The sequence below is a fragment of the Chiloscyllium punctatum genome, chromosome 37, assembly GCF_047496795.1.
Source record: "Chiloscyllium punctatum isolate Juve2018m chromosome 37, sChiPun1.3, whole genome shotgun sequence".
NCBI classification, from domain to species: Eukaryota; Metazoa; Chordata; class Chondrichthyes; order Orectolobiformes; family Hemiscylliidae; genus Chiloscyllium; species Chiloscyllium punctatum.
This window is the reverse complement of record NC_092775.1, coordinates 40,006,327-40,029,793: the sequence shown is the minus strand read 5'-3', so window position 1 is coordinate 40,029,793 and position 23,467 is coordinate 40,006,327. Positions and strand designations below refer to the sequence as shown.

General features: G+C 38.3%; 1 protein-coding gene across 1 annotated transcript in view; it reads right to left on the bottom strand.

The window, feature by feature from the left end:
- Positions 1-23,467, bottom strand: part of LOC140463026 (brefeldin A-inhibited guanine nucleotide-exchange protein 2-like) — a 96,745-nt gene that overhangs the window by 54,680 nt on the left and 18,598 nt on the right. Inside the window, 8 exon segments of the mRNA XM_072556631.1 lie at positions 4,974-5,113; positions 6,722-6,821; positions 8,462-8,696; positions 11,794-11,927; positions 18,181-18,350; positions 19,318-19,407; positions 20,791-21,043; positions 23,283-23,462. Coding sequence (XP_072412732.1) covers positions 4,974-5,113; positions 6,722-6,821; positions 8,462-8,696; positions 11,794-11,927; positions 18,181-18,350; positions 19,318-19,407; positions 20,791-21,043; positions 23,283-23,462 — 1,302 coding nt within the window.

Here is a 23,467-nt window from a genome sequence, read left to right as displayed (position 1 = left end):
CTCAGGATTCCCTCCAACAACTTGCCCACCACCGACGTCAAGCTCACTGGTCTAATAGTTCTCTGGCTTGCCCTTACCACCCCTCTTAAACAGTGGCACCACGTTTGCCAACCTCCAATCTTCCGGCACCTCACTTGTGACTATCGATGATACAAATATCTCAGCAAGAGGCCCAGCAAATCACATCTCTAGCTTCCCACAGAGTTCTCGGGTACACCTGATCAGGTCCTGGAGATTTATCCACCTTTACCCGTTTCAAGATATCCAGCACTTCCCCCTCTATAATCTGGACATTTTGCAAGATGTCACCATCTATTTCCCTATAGGCTTTATCTTCCATATCTTTTTCCACAGTAAATACTGATGAGAAATACTCATTTAGTAACTCCCCCATTTTCTATGGCTCCACACAAAGGCCACCTTGCTGATCTTTGAGGGGCCCTATTCTCTCCCTAGTTACCCTTTTGTCCTTAGTGTATTTGTAAAAACCCTTTGGATTTTCCTTAATTCTATCTGTTAACGCTATCTCATGTCCCCATTTTGCCCTCCTGATTTCCCACTCAAGTATACTCCTACTTCCTTTATACTCCTCTAAGGATTCACTCGATCTATCCTGTCTAGACCTTACATAGGCTTCCTTCTTTTTCTTAACCAAACCCTCAATTTCTTTAGTCATCCAGCATTCCCTATACCTACCAGCCTTTCCTTTCACCCTGACAGGAATATATTTCCTCTGGATTCTCGTTATCTCATTTCTGAAGGCTTCCCATTTTCCAGCGGTCCCTTTACCTGCAAACATCTGTCCCCAATCAACTTTTGAAAGTTCTTGCCTAATACCGTCAAAATTGGCCTTTCTCCAATTTAGAACTTCAGCTTTTAGATCTGGCCTATCTTTTGCCATCACTATTTTAAATCTAATAGTATAATGTCGCTGGCCCCAAAGTGCTCCCCCACTGACACCTCAGTCACCTGCCCTGCCTTATTTCCCAAAAGTAGGTCAAGTTTTGCACTTTCTCCAGTAGGTACATCCACATACTGAATCAGAAAATTGCCTTGTACACACTTAACAAATTCCTCTCCATCTAAACCCTTAACACTATGGCAGTCCCAGTCGATGTTTGGAAAGTTAAAATCCCCTACATCCTTGATCAGATGGGTTCAAATATAATCAGAGAGCATGAATCACAAAAGGTGAATGAACAAGTAAAGCAAGTAATTAGGAAAGCTAAAACGAATGTGATGAGTTAATAAGAGGGGAATTGAAGACTAAAGTAGGGAAGTTATGCTTCTGCCACACAGGACATTGGTGAGACCTCAGCTGAAGTGCTGGGCACAGTATTGGTCAGTTCATTTAAGGAAGAATGTAAATTGTTGGAAGCAGTTCAGAGAAGGTTTACTGAACAAACACTTGGAAGCAGAAGGTTAATTACGACGAAAGGATGTTGGGCTTGAATCTTTGTTCAAAGGAATAATGAGGTAACTTGACTGAATCAAAAGATCCTGAGAAATCTTGACAAGGTAGACCTAGGAAAGATACTTGCTCATATACACGAAACAAGAGCTAGATGCCACTGTTCAAAAGTCAGTGGTCACTTAAAATAGAAAAGCGGAAACATTTTGTTTCCTCAAAAAAGGGTCATGAGTTTGGAATTCTTTCCCTACAGAAAGTGGCGAAAGCAGAGATCTGGAATATATTTTTAAGTTAAGTGGATGTATTGATCAACATCTATATCCTCCCATCTAAAAGATGTTCCAGAAGGGAGAAAAGATTGTCGGAGGGGGGGCAATAGCATCCATGGCTAAGCAAGGAAATAAAACATGACAAAGACAGCAACTAAGACATACAATATTACAAAGGCTTAAGGATCAGGGAAATTCAAAAGACCAACACAGGGTTACTTAAGAAAGTAACAAAAAGACCAAAGGTAAATTATGATAAAGAGAACTAGTGCAAAATTTAAAAAAAAAGAGAATAGTTAAAGTGAGTGATGCTAGAGGGGGAGACTTATAGGAGAACACAAATCAATATTTTGCTTCAGTTTTCATGGTGGAAGACATTAAAATCATCTCAATAGTAACAAGTAATTCAGAGGTTATAGAAAAAGAGGAATTTAAAACAATCACCATCACTAGGGGAAATGCACTGGAGGAAATTATTGGAATTCATGGCAGGCAAGTCCCAATGTCCTGATGGCCTACACCCTAGGAACTTAAAAGAAGTGATGACAGAAATAGTGGATACAGTGGTTATAATATTTTAAAATTCCCTGGATGCTGGAAAAGTTCCAGTGGATTGGAAAAATGCTAATGTAACATCCTTATTCAAAAAAAGGAAGGAGGCAGAAAACAGGAAACTATAAACCAGTTACTTTAATGTTTGTCTGTCTAACAGATAAATCTTGTTGGAATAATTTGCTCGATTTCTCCAAAAAGTTAATAGACTTATGTGGACAATAGGAAAATTCTGGAAAAATGAGCGGTCTTCCAGAAGGCATCTGATAAGGGCCAGCACAAAATGTTATTAGACAAAGTAAGATCTCATGGGGTTCAGGAATAAAATATTAGCTTTAATAGCGGATTGGTGAACCAACAGAAAGTAGACACAGTCAGGATAAATAGATCTTTTTCTGGTTAGAAAGCTGTAGCTAGAGCTGTCATTCAATTAACATGCTGCTCATCTCTTGTAAAGAGAGCACCAGTTACAACAAGATGCAATGGCATGCTGACAACTTCGGAGATGTCCTTGAGTTCATAGCTGATATTGAGAAGCTAGCAGAGATTAAGTTCAAGGCCACAGTGATTTTGATAGTCACTTACAGAGCATAACAACTAGTACTGCAAGGTGCAAGGTCTTGGAAATGAGAGCACAGATGCCTGTGATCACCTGCATGGAGAGAAGCAGTCCACAGGGACTAGGTCTTGGACATAGAGTCATACAGTACAGAAATGGACCCTTTGGTCCAAGCTGTTCCTGCGCAACAGAATCCCAAACAAGACTAACTCCACCTGTCTGCTCCTGGCCAATATACCTCCAAACCTTTCCTGTTAACGTACTTATCCAAATGTCTTTTAAACGTAATTGCACCCACATGTACCGCTTCCTCAGAAAGTTCATTCCACGTGAACCACCCTTTTGTGGAAAAAAGGAAGTTGCCCTTCATAGTGTTATGACATGGGGGAAACCCTCCTGCTTAATTTAAAACAGCAACACAAGAGATTTACCCTATGCAGTAATCTGTGAAAACTCAAGTGGCCAAGACCAGTTTAAGAAATAAAGCGGTTCATTTTTACTTTGTATACCAGAGAATAATTAACGAGCAACTACTTATAACTCCTTCCTCTAACCTATCTTTTACCTTCCTCTTCTCCAATGCTAGTCCAATACAACCCCTCGATTAAGGTTTACTAAAAATTCAAGTTTTCAAAACCAGCCAGATGTCTTCCTTTGTCTTCTTTTCTTCTTCTTAGGGATTTCTGTTTCACAGGTCACTGGTTGATAAAGGTACCTTTAAGACAGCGATTTTCCGGACAGTCTCTGCATGCTGGTTTGGCAGTTCTCCTCCCAATTGTTCAATTTTCCCCAGTCTTATACCCTCAAAACATTAGATTGTCACTGTCTTTTAAGATTGTCCATATACTAAACTCAAACTTGATTGGAGTTTGGTATATTTTGGGGTATAATTTAAACTCATTGGCTGATTTTGAATTTGTTTTTGTTGTCTCCATGCAACCCAGCTAATCTAGCTTTCAACCATTGTTACCTTATCCAGAACACTTGGTGTTATCTGGTAGTGCTGCTAGCTTTTAACTCTCTAAAAAGGTGCAATACAGATCTTCATAACAATAATCATTTTTAAAGCTCTCTCCTCTCACCTTAAAAACGTGACCCTTTGCCTTTAAATCCTTATTTCTCGGAAATATTGGAGTTTTCTGGGGAAAAGCCAGATTTGAGTAAATGACTTCTGTGTCCTTCCTGCCCTTCTTAATCTGCTGCATCCTCCTTCTGCTTGGATTTCTGCCTTTCTGGCAGGATATTGAACGTCATCACTTCCGGGCCAAAGATATGTCAACCAGGCCCCATTGCCAGATGGAGCCTTCCTTTTAAACAGATGGTAGCTCAACTGCATCTTGGCAGTCTTGCACCCACTCTTTTCCTTCACGATGCCAGAGAGGTGCTCAAACCCTCAAAGCCAAAGCGCTGCATGCCCATTCTCTCGGTCATCTGTGCTGCACTAAGGGCAGTCCTTGATTAACAGCTGTCACTTTTAACCCTGACCCTCATAAGGCCAGGATTACTGCCTTTACTACCATATAGCTGGTTCTTTTTAAAAAGGCAAAACTAACTGTGTCACTCCCAAAATCAGAAATTTATAATTTGAAAAGCACTTTTCAATTGGCCTGAAATGGACAAGGTATGGAGTTCCTGCCTTGCTAACTCCCCACAATGCTTACTATTGCCAGGCTAAGACTTGGTACTTTGCTATTTAAAACAACACCCTGTGCATTTGGTCCTCTTACAAAATCTTATGGTGAAAGGACAGAAATCAATCCAGTGACATAGAGCTACATTTGACACAACAAAGTGGCTTATGAATGCTTTAAATCTCAATTTATGAAGGATTAGCATTTGATAAGTGAAGGCAAGACAAGATATTTATAACCAAAATGCCAATGTAGTGCTTAAAAAAAGGTAAGTAAAATTGCAAACATTCAAACAATATCAATTTTTCATAATCTCTTGCACTCTTTCCACTGTGTCTCACTTCCACATATTTTTCATAAGCAGATAGGCCTTGCTTTGATTGCATAGAGACTCTCTTATGGATTGAAGTCCAGACTTAAATGCATTACTTGAAAACTAAGTGCAGAATATTTGACAGTCAAATAGCTTGAGCATTGTAATTACAAGATCTTGAATCTAACATGCCACTAACTTTACACCACTCTTCCAATTATTCAGAAACTCAGGTTACCTGCAGAAGAGTCATCCCCAATTCCTGACCACTTCGTCCCTGAGCAATTTTTGACAAATCATTCACAAGACGTTCAAATATATTTGCAGCATTTAAATCACAGTCATAGTTCACATAAATATCCACGACACACTGAGCATCTGAAATATACGAAAACAAAATTTGATGTTAGAATTGGTTTCCTTTCAGCCGAAGTGATCACATTGGCCTGTATTTCTTTTAACTAAGGAAGCCAACAATGTTTAATCTCAAAACGAAGGAAATGTTTATTGGATATCCTGCACAGCCAAAGCAGTGTCAAATTTATATTTGCAAATCACATTCTGTCTGTTGTATTTTGCAGTCACTTTAAAATGGACTTCTGGAAATGAAAGCTTGTATCTTAGGAAATATCACGTGTGCACAGAATTTTTATTCTCTATTTTCACTCTGAACTCCTGCACCACAAAGTACCAGGAAGCTTAGAGGGAACTCTGCATACAGGTTATTCTTCTGTTCACTTCGTACATTTGCAGCAAATGAAGTAGACCAAGGTCAAGCTGACATCTGTAATATGCTGCTTGCCTTTCGCCTGTGCCAGGTGTGCCACTTTGCATCAAGCATAGATGACAAGGAAACTCTCCCATTCTTAGGGATTCCCACAGACATACTCTGCAGATTTATAGGTCGATAACCAACCTGCCTGGCCACATGAAGAACACACATTTAATGGCAATCAAGTTCTAAGTGGAACTTGAAACTGGATCCTCTGTTCTAGAAGCAGGGACACTAACACTGAATCATAAGCTCTCCACAGAATATTACATAGTCAAGAAATGTAATCTTTGTTTAAAAAAATGAATTGCCAATTCCAACTATCTCAAAATATTACTGTTACTTCAAATCCAACTGTAATGGTGTTAAGTCAAACAATTCTGAGAACATATCGTATTCCAGAAAGACTGCTGCCTTGGAAAACAGCCAAGTTACAGTACACCAGATAGATAGAGATAGTATATGATATATAGTATACATAAACACACACACACACAGTTTTCATCATTTGCATCTTTTTCTCCTTCGCACAAATACGAGGAACTGTTAGCTGTCTCCAAGAAACGATCATGTGGTTCACTTGGATCAGTATCAAACATCAATCACTATAATAAACTTGGATGTGGACTTGCACAGTACTTCTTTATCTGAAAATGTGTTGCTGGAAAAGTGCAGCAGGTCAGGCAGCATCCAAGGAGCTGCCTTCTTCAGGAGGGCTCATGCCCGAAACGTTGATTCTCCTACTCCTTGGATGCTGCCTGACCTGCTGCACTTTTCCAGCAACACATTTTCAGCTCTGATCTCCAGCATCTGCAGTCCTCACTTTCTCCCAGTACTTCTTTATGTACAGTTCAAATACTATTAAAACTGGGTTCAAAAAGTTCAAACAATTATTGGTTACAAATTATTTTTCAATCATACACTTGAGCTTTAAAAATAATTAATATTCATAACCTGGCTTTTAAGCAGCCATTAATTCCTATTACAGAAAGTTGCCATATCTTCTTTGTTGGTGCAGGGATGACATTCTCAAAATGGTGTCTAGATTCTGAAGATATGAAATGAGGGAAAAATAACATGCCTGGCATTCAAATATCACAACTGAAGTAATACATGGAAAAATAAATTTCTCAGCTGTGCTAAATAAAAAACTTAAGACATTAGTCAAAGTACAGGTTATAGGATAAAGGTGAAAGTGTTGTAAAACAAGCTACCTGCACAAATCCTGGTCAGAGTTTGAATGACCATCCATTTATGCTCAAATGTGCTGGAGGATGTTTCCAAAATATTCAGAAAAATCTCTTTGAAGAAAACCTGCTCAATTGGAGAAACAGGAGTTAATAGATCTAATTACTAAAACCATACATCATTCAACTTTACAAATTTCAACGTTTTTCCCTAGCTGGGATTTTGTATCTATGTAAACTTGATCAAATCATAATTATCCTACACTGGCATAACAGAACATCCTTTTAACCTGAATGTTTGGCCTAATATTCCAAGCACTTTTGTTAAATGTAAACGTTCTTAAGTGTGTTTGACTGGAAGGAAATTGGAGGAGATGAAAAAGTTACATAAGGAATTCATACGAGTGGCTGTAATCTGTCACTTAAGCTAGTTTTGGTCAAACAGAAAACAAAGATGGGACTCAAACAGTGAGATATTTATCAGCTGGAGAGGAGATGACTGCAGAAAAGTAGACTGAGGAAGTAAATGTTCTAAACAGAGATTGTATCGGGATGTGGCCTCATGGTGGTCAAAGGAAGTACTACAACAATGCTGTAAAGGTTTCACTTCAGAGTTTGTCTCATTTTTGTGCCCTGGCAACTCAAAATTAAAATCAGTTCAACTTTCTTAGAAGGCAAGCACATCCAAAGACAGAATCAAACTGCACAGATCAAAAATGCAATGAAACAATTCATCCAAACTTAATAGTTTGCACCATCCTGTCCAATTTGTAGCAGAACCTGGACAAAGATCAACCTTAGCAGTCACATACATAATCACCCGAACAAAACATCCCAGATGAAGAAACTATCAATCACCACTGCCTCATAAGATGAGCAAAAAACAACAAAAAAAAGACCATATGTAATCATGAGTATTTCTTTTGCTTAAAGCTACTCAGTCATAAAAATCTGGGTAATGTATAGTACTAAATGACTGCCACCAATTCCATTTTTTTTAAGTTCAGGATATTAAGACTTTGGCATTTAAGTAAATCCTAACATGGCTCAGATTCTAAAATCAGGACTTATTTTGGAATATGACTTGCACCCATTCATCCATTCTATGGTTGACTTCACTGGAAATCTTCATTGGTGTAAGTTAAGAGATTGTCTTTCTGTTTTATTGCTGAAACATTACATGCAAATTTGTGGACTGGCTTCCTGTAGCAAGCCAGTTTTGCATGTTGTTCTATGCCAATTTTAGATGAAACATGTTATGCCTGCAATGACAGTAACAGCACGATAACCACTTTGAAAAAACTGTCAACTTCTTCTGGGCACGAATAAAGCTTCCAATATTTGGATCCAACCGTGGGCCATGTTTTCAACAGGTGCTGTTATGACCTGTCTATTATATTCAGCGTTTTTTGTCTTTCCTACCTAGTCACAGAAGTTACTCTCTCACCAGCTTTTGGTAGATCTACTCAAATCTATTCCCCAGGGAACTTACTTCCTCACCAGAGCAGCATTCAGGCAGATGTTGGCCTAAATGAACAATTAGCTGATTGAAACCACATATTAAGCACAAGGCTGAAAAAGAAAAAAACATACATTTCGGGTAAGCACTTCAGTTTTGCACAAAAAGTGCTTGTAGGAAAGTTCAATGGTTTTGCAGGCATGGTGAATAGATTAGAAATTTTATCACATAACCATAATTGAATTGTACACAGAAACTGCACCCAAATGTATTAGCATCACAAAGAAAGTTAGATGTTAAAGTCATACCTCAATTTGCATTTTTAAATGAATCTTGAAGTGTGAGAGAAGTGTAAGAAAAATAGCCAGTGAAAGTTCAAACACATCTGGCACACAGGAGACGCCATTTTTGGATAATGCCACACATAGATACTGTTTAATTGCATTGATGAACATTTCATTTGTTTTGAAGACTGGACCAGCATTTTGAAGAACTGACAACAGTAATTGCAGTGAAATTATCTTCGACCTCAGCTCATGGGACCTTGGCAAAAAAAAGTTATGCATACAATTAAATAATAAATGCAATTATACTCTATTCCATGATAAGTGCCAGAACCAAATGCCATTTAAAATTCAACATAATATTTAAATCTGAAATAGTTGGATTGAATGCTTCTTAAAACAATTCCTTATGTTCAGCAGCCAGTGCTGGAAAGTAGTGAATATAACCAAAACTGGATTTGATGTTTCCTCCATTTTGTTTTCGAAAATATGACTTTTGAAAATTCTCAATACACGCAGAATCATTTCCTGCTTTGTCTTGAACAAAGGTATTTTTCAACATGCCTCCATTTCGATAATTACTTTTTTCCTCATCAGGTCTACTTAATAACATACTCAGAATGAATGATGCATAACTATTTTGTGAATTATTAAAGGGTATTTTAAGTTTGTTGGTTGCACAACTTTTGTGGTTTTCTAATAGAAGTTCAAAACTATACAAGTACAATAATTTAGACCTGTAAATCCACACCCACATAATTAACGACAATTATACCTGTACCAAAACCAATCTTAAGATGATCCAGTTTTGAAAACATAACCCAAGAGACACAATGTTCAACAGATGACTAATGACAGGAATTGACTCAAATTGCTAGAAAAGCACATCTCACATTGAGCAACACATATTGGACTCATTAACTTATCATTCAGATCGGCCTCTGTTTGCATTACAATCTGCTGGATGGAAGAATTGGTAATGGTGCAGTGATGTCAATATTATATCTAGGATCTCATTGTTAGACATGATATTAATTACCTTAATCTATTAAGTGAAAGATGACAAACTCTGTGGGAAGCTAGAGAAGTAATTGCTGGGCCTCCTGCTGAGATATTTGTATCATCGATAGTCACAGGTGAGGTGCCGGAAGACTGGAGGTTGGCAAACGTGGTGCCACTATTTAAGAAGGGTGGTAAGAACAAGCCAGGGAACCATAGACCAGTGAGCCTGACGTCGGTGATGGGTAAGTTGTTGGAGGGAATTCTGAGGGACAGGAGGTACATGTATTTGGAAAGGCAAGGACTGATTAGGGATAGTCAACATGGCTTTGTGCGTGGGAAATAATGTCTCACAAACTTGATTCAGGTTTTTGAAGAAGTAACAAAGAGGATTGAAGAGGGCACAGCAGAAGATGTGATCTATATGGACTTCAGTAAGGCATTCAACAAGGTTCCCCATGGGAGACTGATTAGCAAGGTTAGATCTCATGGAATACAGGGAGAACTAGCCATTGGATACAGAATCGGCACAAAAAGGTAGAAGACAGAGGGTGGTGGTGGAGGGTTGTTTTTCAGACTGGAGGTCTGTGACCAGTGGAGTGCCACAAGATCGGTGCTGGGTCCTCTACTTTTTGTCATTTACATAAATGGATTTGGATGCGAGCATAAGAGGTACAGTTACTAAGTTTGCAGATGACACCAAAATTGGAGGTGTAGTGGACAGCGAAGAGGGTTACCTCAGATTACAACAGGATCTTGACTAGATGGGCCAATGCGCTGAGAAGTAGCAGATGGAGTTTAATTCAGGTAAATGCGAGGTGCTGCATTTTGGGAAAGCAAATCTTAGCAGGACTTATACACTTAATGGTAAGGTTTGAGGGAGTGTTGCGGAACAAAGAGACCTTGGAGTGCAGGTTCATAGCTCCTTGAAAGTGGAGTCGCAGGTAGATAGGACAGTGAAGGCAGCATTTCGTATGCTTTCTTTTATTGGTCAGAGTATTGAGTACAGGAGTTGGGAGGTCATGTTGCGGCTGTACAGGACATTGGTTAGGCCACTGTTGGAATATTGCATGCAGTTCCGGTTTCCTTCCGATTGGAAAAGTGTTGTGAAATTTAAAGGGGCCAGAAAAGATTGACAAGGATATTGCCAGAGTTGGAGGATTTGAGCTATAGGGAAAGGCCGAACAGGCCAGGGCTATATTCCCTGGAGTGTCGGAGGCTCAGGGATGATCTTTTAGAGGTTTACAAAATTATGAGGGGCAAGAATAGGGTAAGTAGGTAAAGTCTTTTCCCTGGGGTGGGGAGTCCAGAACTAGAGGGCATAGGTTTATGGTGGGAGGGGAAAGATATGAAAGAGACCTAAGGGGCAACTTTTTCACAGTGGGTGTTAGGTGTATGGAATGAGCTGCCAGAGGAAATGGAGGAGGCTGGTACAATTGCAACAGTTAAACAGCATTTGGATGGGTATATGAATAGGAAGGGTTTGGAGGGATATGGGCCGGGTGCTGGCAGGTGGGACTAGATTGCGTTGGGATATCTGGTTGGCATGGACAGGTTGGACCAAAGGGTCTGTTTCCATGCTGTACATCTCTATGACTCCCTGATTCTAAGCGTCAGAGAACAAACTACGGTGAATTAAATTCAAATTACATACAGAAATAATCAAAGAGCAGATTGAAAGAGGGAAAGGGAGGCAAAAACTGACTAAGAAAGAAAATTAAGTAAAAGCCGAAGAGAACTTGGAGCCCAGCTAGGTTTGGCAATTGTAAGCACAAATTATCTTCATTGTAAATTGCTTCCCAAAACGATCTTACAAAATATTTAACTTGCATTTTAATGAATACAGCTTTGCATCCTCTAAATTATTGTACTTGACATGAATAGGAATGTGTATGGCAAGACTGGTACAAAAGTCCTGTCAGGCCAGTTTTTAAATTATACTTTTAAAAAAAACAATTGAGTGATCTGATGGAATAAACAACCAAAGCTTCAAACAATGTGGAGTATCATACCAGAACTATTATTCAAATATTAAAAGAGAGCAAACTATATAAATTATCATCAAGACAGAGATTGATTTGCAGGTCCTGATAAGGTTGCAATTCCTCCTGTTTTGGCATGGTTAACAGCAGAATAGCACAAAGACCAGCAATCTGTGAAGAATGAGAATTCAGGACAGAGCTCCACATCTCCAAAAATTTTTCTATGTTTTGCAAACTGATCATAGCAAGCATCATGAGTTTCATACCAACTTTCTGAATTTCCAGGTTAGTGTTGTGACTTCTGCTTTTTGAACAAATGAAACATCATCTCAATTAAAGATGCTATTTTTTTTTCATGTCTTGGCATTCACTTACTTTGGATCTGGAGGTCCATCACTTAAAGGCTTCATGGAAAGCTTGCAGAGAGACCGGAATACCAAAAATGCATCTTTCTGCAATATATGCGAGAATTTAGTACTGACTGGAAGTGGTACCACAGCTTCAGACCCCTAGTGCAAAAACAAGCATGATATTAAGATGGCGCTGCAACATTTATTGGAGCTATTTGGTTTGATTTCCAAGCTTATCTACTAATGACTTTCTAAATAGGCAAGCACCTCAACTTTTTACAGGACAAAAGGAGAATTTTATCTGTTTTGGTATTAAAAATAGGCCTAAAATAAACAATGACATTATGAACTAGCTAGATATCACAATGAAAACTCACATCTAAGTTTTAAGAGGTGATTAGTAGATACATTTTTACTGTACATCTTTTACATTACTTAGAAGTGCACAAAGAAAGCAAAGTGCTGATTGCTTTGAATTGTATTTTGACAGATGATCAACCCTGAGTGCAATGCTGTAGTATTGTTGCAAGCTGTCACATTTTGCCTTTCAATTTGCCTTTGTAAATGCAACAACAAAAAAAAATGAAACATCAGGCATCAGATGGGAGAACCATTGACTTTATGAAGAACAGAATCACTATCAGAAATGGATAAACCATAGCCATATCTTTAGTTAAAACAAAAAGAAAGACTGAACTCTCAATTGATCAAATTTAAGATCAAAACTTTAAGAGAACTGTCATATTAAATGAAAATCTTTTCATCTGGAAGTGCAGTAAATAGGCATTGAACAATCAACTACCTACAGATAAAGGTGCAGAGGGTTCTTAAAGTACAAATGCATAAAATCACTAAAAGCAGCTCTGCAGGCGAAGATGATTATTTAAAAAGAAACAAAAATAAACCGTTTGGATTCATGATGCTAAACTACAATAAGTACTACATATCTGTTTACAGAAATGGATGTAAAGACAGTGAAGAGTCAATAAGGAATCTTTACAAGAATGATAAAAAGAATACGCAAAGTAATATTTTTGTTTAGGAATAGGTGTATTATTCTCTGAACATGAGAAGTTGGTAACATAATAGAGGTCTTTAAAGTCAGGAAAGTTTTGGTCGAGCAGATACAGCATGATCATTTTCATCCTGAGACAACAGCAAAGTTTAGGAATCATCAAGAAAGGGGAATTCAGAAAAAAACATTATTATACAGCAGAGTGGTGAGAATGTGGACTCTGCTATGGTCAAAGGACTTAGCGGAGCGGCATTCATGTGGGGCGGCATGGTGGCTTACAGGTTAGCACTGCTGCCTCACAGCACCAGGGTCCCGTATTCAATTCCAGCCTCAGGCGACTATCTGTGTGGAGTTTGCACATTCTCTCATGGCTTTTCCTCTGCATGGCTTTTCCTCTGGGTGCTCTGGTTTTCTCCCACAATCCAAAGATGTGCAAGTTAAGTGAATTGGTCATGCTAAATTACCCATAGTGTTCAGGATGTGTAGGTTAGGTGCATTAGTTGGGGTAAATATAGGGTAGGAGCAATGGGTCTGGGTGGGTTACTCTTCGGAGGGTCAGTGTGGACTCGTTGGGCTGAAGGGTCCTGTCTCCACACTGTCGGGATTCTATGAACTTCTCTTATTTGCCTCTGCTACATCATAAATGCATTTAAGAAAACCCTGGATAAGCATATAAAAGGGAAGAGAGCTTGAGTGAATTAGATGAAGAAGGATAACAAAGGCTAAAGTGGAACATAGCCACAAACAGAGACTAGTCAGGATTAATTGCCTGCTCCTGTGTTTATATATACACTCTGTAATTCTATGTATCATTTGCTGATCAGAGCCACGCTCATTGTCCAGATGTGCTAAGGCACACACAGACTTCCACTGCAAAGGCAGAGCAAACTGTAAATCTACATGACTTAAACTTTTTTTGTTATTATTCAATTATTCCTCCTTGAAATGTACATGAAGACTTCCAAACAAAAAAAGGCCTTGCCCACAGTTGCCAATATTGTTGAACAACCTGCTAACACTGTCTCTCAAAGGACAAATTGTCATTATTCTTTTGTGTCAGAAGCTGATCAACAGTTACAGAAGGTCAGAGGAAACTGCAAATGTGTTCAAGAGAGAAGGTTGAAAAAGGGGGAATGCTAAAATCTGCAACAAGAGAAGTGTAACAGTTGAGTAAGGGGATATATGTTAAATGACAATTTATTGCTTAACACTTTCTTTACCTCTGTAGCTTTCCTTTTTTTGACAGGATATGCATACTGCTGGCTAGCCAGCATTTATTGCCCATCCCTAACTTCCCTTGAGAAAGTGCTGCTTTTGAATTACGGCAGCTCATGGGGTGAAGGTACATTCATATTGCTGTAAGGAAGTGAGTTGGAAGATTTTTGAGACAGCCACAGTCAAGTAATGGCAGTACATTTCGAAGTAAGAATGTGCGCGGCTTGGAGGGGAAGTTGCAGGTGATGGTGTTCTTATGAGATAGATGACTGATGATTTTCCTCGAATGTCTTTCGATCGTGGATGGCTTCAGCGGAATTCCCCTTCAGTTACATTTACACACACCTCAGCAAGGCCAGCAGAGCTGTTATAATGATATTGGCTTATGTTAAATCATCTTGAATACAACCTAACTTTTTATTCCTGATTTCTCCTGTTCTATGTTTATACACTATTCTTTGAAAATGAAATTTAGAAGCACATCATTAGTTTTCATACACCAACTTCTTTACTGTCTTGATATTATACTGCGCATGAGCAGGGGTCTGACCTTCTAATAGAACATCAAGCTATCACAAATGCCTTCTGTTTCACTTCCACAAAATTGCAGAAGCCTGAGCCCATTTCCCTCAAAGACGACATAACCAAATGTTAAGTTCTAATGTACTTGTTGATCTTGAGCCAAGTTTCAAACCCAACTGCAGTCAATCAGTATGGCTGTTTTTCCTGTTCTTCTAAAATGTTACCTCTATCCATAAAACCCAGGGCTGTGGTCATATTGTTTATATTTCAGTGATCTCCACAATCAACTTCTATACAACCAGAACTTTTGTTAACATTAATTCACTCAAGATTCTCCAATATTGTTTCACTGTATACTTAGATACAAGAGGTTCTTTAAAATAGATTTTTAGACAATGACTTCATCCTCGTTCCAATTTCTTTTCAGGTTTGAACACAAAATATAGTGATATTGTATTACATTAGAAGCTTCATAAAAATGTAAGTCGCTTTTTTCAAGGGTAATGATGGAGGTTGGCAGTCAAGTTTTTTTTTGCTCATTTAATTGCCAATATATTTTTTTCTTTGAACATACACAATCTTTGCAGCAATAATATTAGGCAGGGGATATAAAAGATATTTACTTCGATATGTGTTATACATGCATAGTGAAGTTGCAAACAATGGTGTTCTGATTACGAGTGCTCATCTTGGAGTCTACAAGGTGCTTTCCAGGTAAGCTTAGTAAGTTGCTGGAATGCATTCTGTACACAGTACACACTACAGACACAGCTACAGGATAATATCATCTGCTCAATTATCACAACTGCCATGAACAGTTAAGCACTGTAAAATATTCAAACAGCTACGCTCTTGACCTCAAGACAGTTTAGGTTACCATTGAGAAGTTTGATGTGGAGATGCGGGTGTTGGACTAGGGTGGACAAAATTAAAAATCAAATGACACCAGGTTATAGTCCAACAGGTTTATTTGGAAGTACAAGCTTTCGGAGCTCTGCTCCTTCCTCAGGTAGCTAGCAGCGCTCCGAAGGCTTGTTAGATTAGATTAAGATTAAGATTACCTACAGTATGGAAACAGGCCCTTTGGCCCAACAAGTCCATACTGACTCTCCGAAGTGTAGCCCACCAAGACCCATTCCCCGACCTTATATTTACCCCTGACTAAACAGCTAGCACTATGGACAATTTAGCACGGTCAATTGACCTGAACTGCACATCTTTGGATTGTGAGAGGAAACCGGAGCAAGCCCACGCAGACATGGGGAAAATGCGCAAACTCCACACTGACAGCCACCCAAGGCAGGAATCAAACCTGGCTCCCTGGCGCTGTGAGGCAGCAGTGCTAACCACGGAGCCACCATGCCGCCTCAAATAAACGTGTTGGGACGATAACCTGGTGCGGTGTGATTTTAATGAAGACGTTTGGCAGAGATGCCCCAGGACTCAGATGATGGTGCTCATGCCATGTTCCTATGCATTAGATTTGGTTCCAGTCCCTCAAAGATTTTCATATTGACTCAGTTTTGTCCATAGTCTTTGGAACGATGCTCGGTGAAATGCTGCCTATGACAATTACTTAATCTATATTCTGGCAGTCAGCACTTGCATCTTTAGCTAGATAGTGGCTATTATAAGGTCAATACTGGAGTGCTCTACTTGAGCAGATTACCAGAGTAGGTCACCAACCTGACTGGATGATTGACTATTTCTTCCACCATTTTAGATTAGAATGCAGCAATTTACAGTTTTATGGGAACATATAGAAAACTTTATAAAATCAGTATGTTGATAATAACACCATAGTTAGAGTGGAAATTGATTTGGTGGCACGAATAGTCACAATTCACAGATCTTCAGTACAATACACCCAAAATTTTATTCACCTTGTATGCTTTTCTTTGCCAATGTTCTCACCCACTTAAATGTCACAGGGGTGAACCAAATTGCTTGGGCCCTGGCAAGGCTGATAGTGGTGTGATCTCAGGATGAGGCCAAATAGGAGTGTTCACTCAGCAATTCTGGTTGAAAATGATTATATAGATACACCAACCTTGACTTTTGCACAGAGATATTGCCAGATTGGAGATTATACATGCATGAAGCCTGCTCCTTTAGTTAGCCACCTGATAATCCAACATTTTTTATGGGACACTGCCTGGTTAGAGAACTTCATTTGAATCTATTAGTCATTGGATTGCTTAGCTCTATTTATATCCAGCAGCTCAAGGTGTTTTACATGCAGTTAGTGCGGTTTTGTATCGTATGCATGGTGCAGCTCCTCTAGTGGGTCATTCTCCAGCCTGAAGGAATGATGATGTGCTACATGATACTGACTGCAGTGGGATACAGGATTGCTGTTGATGACGTACAGCCAGAGATAAATTGATTTTTAGATTCTCTCTTTTTTGGCTTCTCACTTAAAATGCTGGGAATGCCTCAGCTACAACGGACAGCACCCACACTCAAAACATGAGACAAAGACCAGAGAGGACTACGAAAGATGTTCCTAATCAAAATGTTTAAGCGAAAGTCAAAAGGATGATAGCTGCTTGTTTCATCTGAAGAAACCAATGTTTAAAAAAATAAAACAGGATTTGCATTAATACCAAGATGTAGTAACTCAGCCATTCCATAACGATGAGATTACAAGTAGGTATTATATGAGTAGAAACATGTTTAAGAAAGACAGACCAGTCAACAGTGTAAAGAAATATTGATAACTTGAAGCATGGATGGGAAAGATCAGTAATGAAGAAAAGGAATGTCACACAGGATGGGACAGGACCCTTTGGAACCTAAAGTTAACTAAAGGAAGTTAGAAGATGAGCTATCAACTGCAATCATGCAGTTAGTTTATAGGGGACAACATCACAGTGAACATAACTGGCCAAGAAATCTGTAACTTCTGCAAGAACAAAGTGCATGGTGGGGTATGTGAAGCCTATAAGGAACAGCAGCAATCAGACCAGATCATGAGGATCTCTGAGGCAGACGGGGATTTCTTAAAATTTAGGATAGATTTTCTAAACTGGATGTGATGATATTTGCCTATAATGCTTTGCTGAATGTCATAAAACATTTTTCATGAAAAACAAATTTGCTTGAGCTTCCAACCCTAAGTTGAAAATACAAATAAGGAAGTTTTTATTTCTGGTCTCAAATTACTGCCAATGCATTATACTCTTGAAATTTTCACAAGGCTTTTGAGAATTATTCAATACAAATAGAGCAGGATCTAACAGACCAGGTAAGAATAGAAGTTTGGAAATCTCTCAGGTAGGCACAAAATGTACTGAACTATAAAAAGAAAATCACTTGTACCTTTATTTCCCCAAATAACTCTCAACAATTAAAAATCACACAATACCAGGTTACAGTCCAACAGGTTTAATTGGAAGCACACTAGCTTTCGGAGCAACGCTCCTTCATCAGGTGATTCCGACTTATAACAATTCAGTTTAAGGATAAAGCTTCTGCATCCAGGAATACCTCTCAAATAAATGGTTTCTGACAATTGTACCAGTTGGAACTGCAACTCCAGCTGAGCCCAAAATAAGCTTTGAAAACTCAATACCAAAACTCCTCCTCCCGCCCCCCCGCCCAACCACCAAAAAAAAAGTAGATTCTGGATCATATCAAAAATATCATTAGGTTCCTTACCTGATCATTATAGGGTGCAGACTGCCGATCAATTAGTGTGGTACCATCGGGCAGTGATAGTGATCCTTCAGGGATACCATTGGTTTGAAGGTTTTTAGTGCATTGAGTAGCAGCTTGATTTTCTAAAGCTGCTTCCACAGCTCTATTTTCACTGTCTTTTGCTTCTGCCTCTTAAGCAAAAAAAAAACCAAAAAAAAAACTTACTTCTACATACAGTTTATTTTAGTTAAGAGAAAATTGAATAAATGCACTTCAGTATCTTATAAAGTGTAATCATTTCAAATGAGAATTTATGTTGCAATGTATGTCAAAACATAAGCTTTTAGACTTTTCTTCAAAAGCTTAAGATCGTTAATACAATTATGTTTGAATCTACTTTAAAGAAGTTTCACCTACTTGTACAAATTTGCTAGACTGTTTTAAGAACTAGATGCTTATTTAAAAGTAAACTTTTGTGTACAAATTATTGCTTTCAAAAACATTTTCAGAAATGACTGCAGCCATCAGGATATGGAAAGTAAAATGAAGCCTATCAATCCACAGCACAGTATTGCTGTTTCTAGTACTGCACCACCATAGAAAATTACAATACACCAGAATAAGGCGAAGTTGAATATGTCCAATCTGTGCAGGTGTCTTTGGAATAACTGACTGCAGACATAATTAATGTTACATTAAGAAACCTAATTAGACAAAAAGATAAAATGTACATTGAAGGTGATGCAGTGACAGCTTCTCTACCTGAGCCAGAGGTTCTTGGATCAAATCTCACCTGCCCGAGAGATGTGTCAAAGCATTGGAACAGTTTGATTAAAATGACTAAAGTATAGATTTTTCACTCAAAAACAATTGGTTTTAGAGGGTTAAGGCCAAGCTATTGACAAAAGATACATATTAAGATTAATGAGATCTGCACATGCCAAATCAAACTTGTTACTTTAAAACTCCTTCAAGTGGTCTGGCAACAACTCATACATCCAACCTAGCCATTGCACCTTCAAATGAAAGATCGTTGAAATAGAAACAGGTGCAGTGTGTAATGAAACAGTCTTAGATGACGCCATAGTACACTGCCATTCAATAACTATTTTAACTAAAACCGAATGCAAACAATATCATCAAGATCTCATGAGCTACCTCCAGTCACAATGGCCACCATTTCCTCCAATATTTGTCCCACAATATCTTCTGCTTTCACTTCTTCCTCTGAATTTGCATCCACATTCCCTTGATTTAAAGCACAGTGGTTAGAATCTGAAATAGTAACTCTCAGCTTTGAAATGATAGAAAGCAGATTAAAAAAAATTGAAATACACTAAACTATTATTATTTGAAAACAAATTATGATCGGACTTCAGCAATTGCCCACACATTTGAAATAGTAGAACTCTAATCAGCAGTTAGAAACATTCTCAGAATTAACAATTGATTTGGTACCAATATGCAATTTTTTTTAAACTTCTGCTGTATAGAATTTTGGATATACAACTGCATTATTTCTAAATTACTGTTAATGCTGCTCTGGGATGACGAGGTAGGTCTGCTATTAACTTTCATTCCTTTTATAAAATGGTCCTTCTACAAGATTATGATAAAAACTGGCTGCCAGGATATCAAAGATGAACCTGTGGTCTACCAGCCCATAGGACAATACATAATGCTTTTTAAATGCTGTGCCAATACCAAAGCTCTCAAATGATTATAACAGAATAATACTTGTTTAAACCTGACCAGTCTGCTGAAATCAGCAATGGTATAGAGCTCACCAGCCCCAAAATGGTGACATTTATACAGTTGGTTCTGATATAACACAATAGCCCAATTCTTGTGCGATTGTACGTTATAATAAAATTGTGCATAGCCACACTATTTAAACTAATGGGGCCAGAATTGAATTATAGCCAACACAGGTAAGGAAAGTTCACTTTCTGCAAATAACAGTCTAAATTCTTCACTTGTGTGAAATCCAATTCACGCTGAAGAAATGTGTTATCGCAGAACCGACTGCAAATAAAATTGCTTTGAAGCTGAAAAAAACAAACGAATCCACAGACAGTCAACCGAGCTACCAGAACTAACAACCTTTTAAAAGTTTATAAATCAAACTAAAACTTCATCAGGAACAGAGAACCTTGCCATGCAAAGATCACTGCACTAGGCGAATAGTGGCAACTTGACAAGGTAAATGCAAAAAGTTGTTTGCCCATGTGGGAGTGTCTCGGACCAGAGGGCGTAATCACAGAATAAGGAGTTACACATTTAAGACAAAGCTGAGGACTGCAGTGGAGACTATAATCAGCTGTAGTTCTATTACTCCCAGAGCACAATGCTACGTTAGGGCTTGCTTCGACTTGAACTAACACTGCGACATTTAAATGGCAATTCCTCCTCTGAAAAGCAACTTCACTGCTTGCTTACATGATTGCTCCTTTCACGTGAGTGTATTTAAGACCACATGTTAAATTATACATTACAAATTTAAGCTGCGTTTAGTTGAATAGATTCATACATGATATTCTGAACTGGAAGGTTACTGTTTTGCAGATCTTACATGCCATGACAGGATTATAAATAATATTTTTCAGTTAATTCTCAAATAAAGATGAACACCTGCAGTATGTGAATACTGATCACATTCCCCATGGTCTTCTTCCATCTGGTCTGATATTGTCCCATTTTCCATTTCCGCAATTCCAACTTGAGATTTTTGCTGCACGGTATTTATCTGATCTTCTTCCATCTCTGCTGTAACCAGTCTGCTAGAATGTTCTGGCGACCCAACTAAACTGTGAAGTTCAGGAGACTGCTGGAGATGTTGATGCTGGTGTTGCCTGCCTTTCTCTTGATCTTTAGCTTCATGTACCTGCGAAGGAGACAGTCAATTTCCAGTGTGAAACAATTATCGTAATTGTTGTCTTTGGAGCCATAATTAATATGCCACTGGGAGTGGAGGCCATGATGGAGGAATTATATCAACAGTTGGTTCTGGTTTTGAATAGTATTGTTTCAGTAACTTGCTGTAACATGATGAACAGTTTTGTTCAGAAGGTCCAAAACTATTAGATTTTCAATTAATATACAGTTTGAGTATATACCAAAAAGCATGATTATCAGCAATACCTGTATTTTCTATTAGAAGTCAGTTCTACACACAAGCGGATGCAGAAAATCATTAACATGTCAAAAGACATAGCAACACAAGCAGGCCATTCAGACCATCGAGTCTACTCCGCCATTGAATTAGATCATGGCTGATTTGATCATTCTCAACTCCACTTTTCTCTCATAACCCTCGATTCCCTTACTGATGAAAAATCTCTCCCATTCCATTTGCCTTCTCTATTACCTATTGAATTTGGATGCTAGCTTGCACAAGGTCTCCAAAAGCTTTCTCCAATTAAATGATATGCAGATGCTCTATATTCTGCATAAACTAACATTTCCCCATATTACATTCCATCTGCCAAATTTCTGCCCACTTTGTCCCTCTGAGACTGTTATCCTCACCACCTGCCTTTCCATCTATTTGTGTGCCATCCACCCAATTTAGCCATAGCACATTCACTTCCCTCCTCCGTCATTACTATATTGTAATGAATTATGATCCCAGTACCACTAATTACAGGTGGCCATCCTGAAAGTGCCCCTATAATCCCAACTGTCGGCATACTGCTGTTATGATAATGCAGAATTTTACTTAGAAGCCCAAGATACAAAAAAATTTCCAACACTGCTTTCAAGCCTGCAGCTATTTCAAGTTGTTGTGACTTTTATCCAAAGTTATGGAGGTCAAAAACAAAAGTTCATGTTAAAAGTTTTGGTTTGACTTCACACAATCATTACTTGGTTCATGATATTGGAATTTTGCAACTTTAAATCGTCTTGATAAACATTTTTAACAAAATTATACATTTGAAACTGATTGCGGGTTACAAGTCTTGCTTAGACAAAGAAACTGCAAGTTTGGTACTGTAAGTAGCACAATAGCTGTATTACATGAATTCATAGTCCAATAGCCAAACTTGATAAGTACTTTCAATAGCCATTAACACTTTGAGACTGAGCACGGTTTATGAACACACACTTGTTCAACTCCAAGTTTAAATGAATTGTCCAGGGCTAATTGATCCTTCAAAGCACTTTAAAGTGGATTTGAACATACTTGCAATTATATCAGAGCCAACATCAAATTTCACACTTCCATATTACTAATAATATCATATGACTCCCATGCATAGTTAGAGTTCTAAGACAAGTTATATTAACAAGTGAAAATATTCCACAGGAGGCTGCAGTTCAAGCACATCACTAACTGCTGGTTGACTAATAAACAACTAGAAATAAAGCCAACAGAACAGGTCGTGCAAAAACTAGAAAATTACTGCTGCAATGGTACTCCTTAAAAATTAATAAGGGTTGATCCTAATAAAGAACTTTATAATACATAAAAGCCAATTTGTATTAAAGAGAAAAATAAAACTTCAGAAGTGTTTGATATGACAAAAGAGCAGCTTTCAGCACTTCGGAAATCAATACCCTGAATGTTTGCAAGATGTTGCATTGCATCCCAAGTGGTGAATTTCATTAGACAATTTGTTTTCTTCTCTTTAATTAACACCGTCTCTCCAGTTGGTGCAATGAAAAGCATGCATTGCTGCTGTGTTTCTAATTGTTGCTATAGCTTCCCTCTGACAAGCTAATATCAGAGACAACTGGAATAGGCCAATTGCCTTTCTATCTTACGAAGCCAAAGACTGTTTTTGCGTTAGCAATTCAATAAAATTGAGGCAAATACAACACCCATTCTCATCTCCAGAGGATTATTCAACTTGAAAGTGAATTGGGGAAACACTGGGGGAAAAAAAAAAAAGAGTAAACCATTTTTAAGCCTGATCCTTTCGAGAATGATGCTTGCAGGATTGATTCAGCTTGCTGGAAACAGGTCATGCTGAACTTGAAGCAGATTCTGCAATGTTTTATTAGTATAAAATCTTCAGAATATTCTGCTCTATATCTATTGTATGCTGCCTTCAGCAACAGAATGGCTAAGTTTAAACAAAACATCAGACCCTAAACTTATGATGTTTAACTTAAATACATACCACTTGGTTTTCCATCTTTGTAAATATAACATTAAGCATCTGTGTCAGAGTAGCTTTTGCTGTAGTCTGATTAATTAGGTTTTTACTAGCTAGGTAGATATTATAGCAGGTCCGGACGGTCTGTAAGATTGTTCCTTCATGGATTTCAATATGAGTTGAAGTCACAGCAGTAAGTAGTGCCTAAA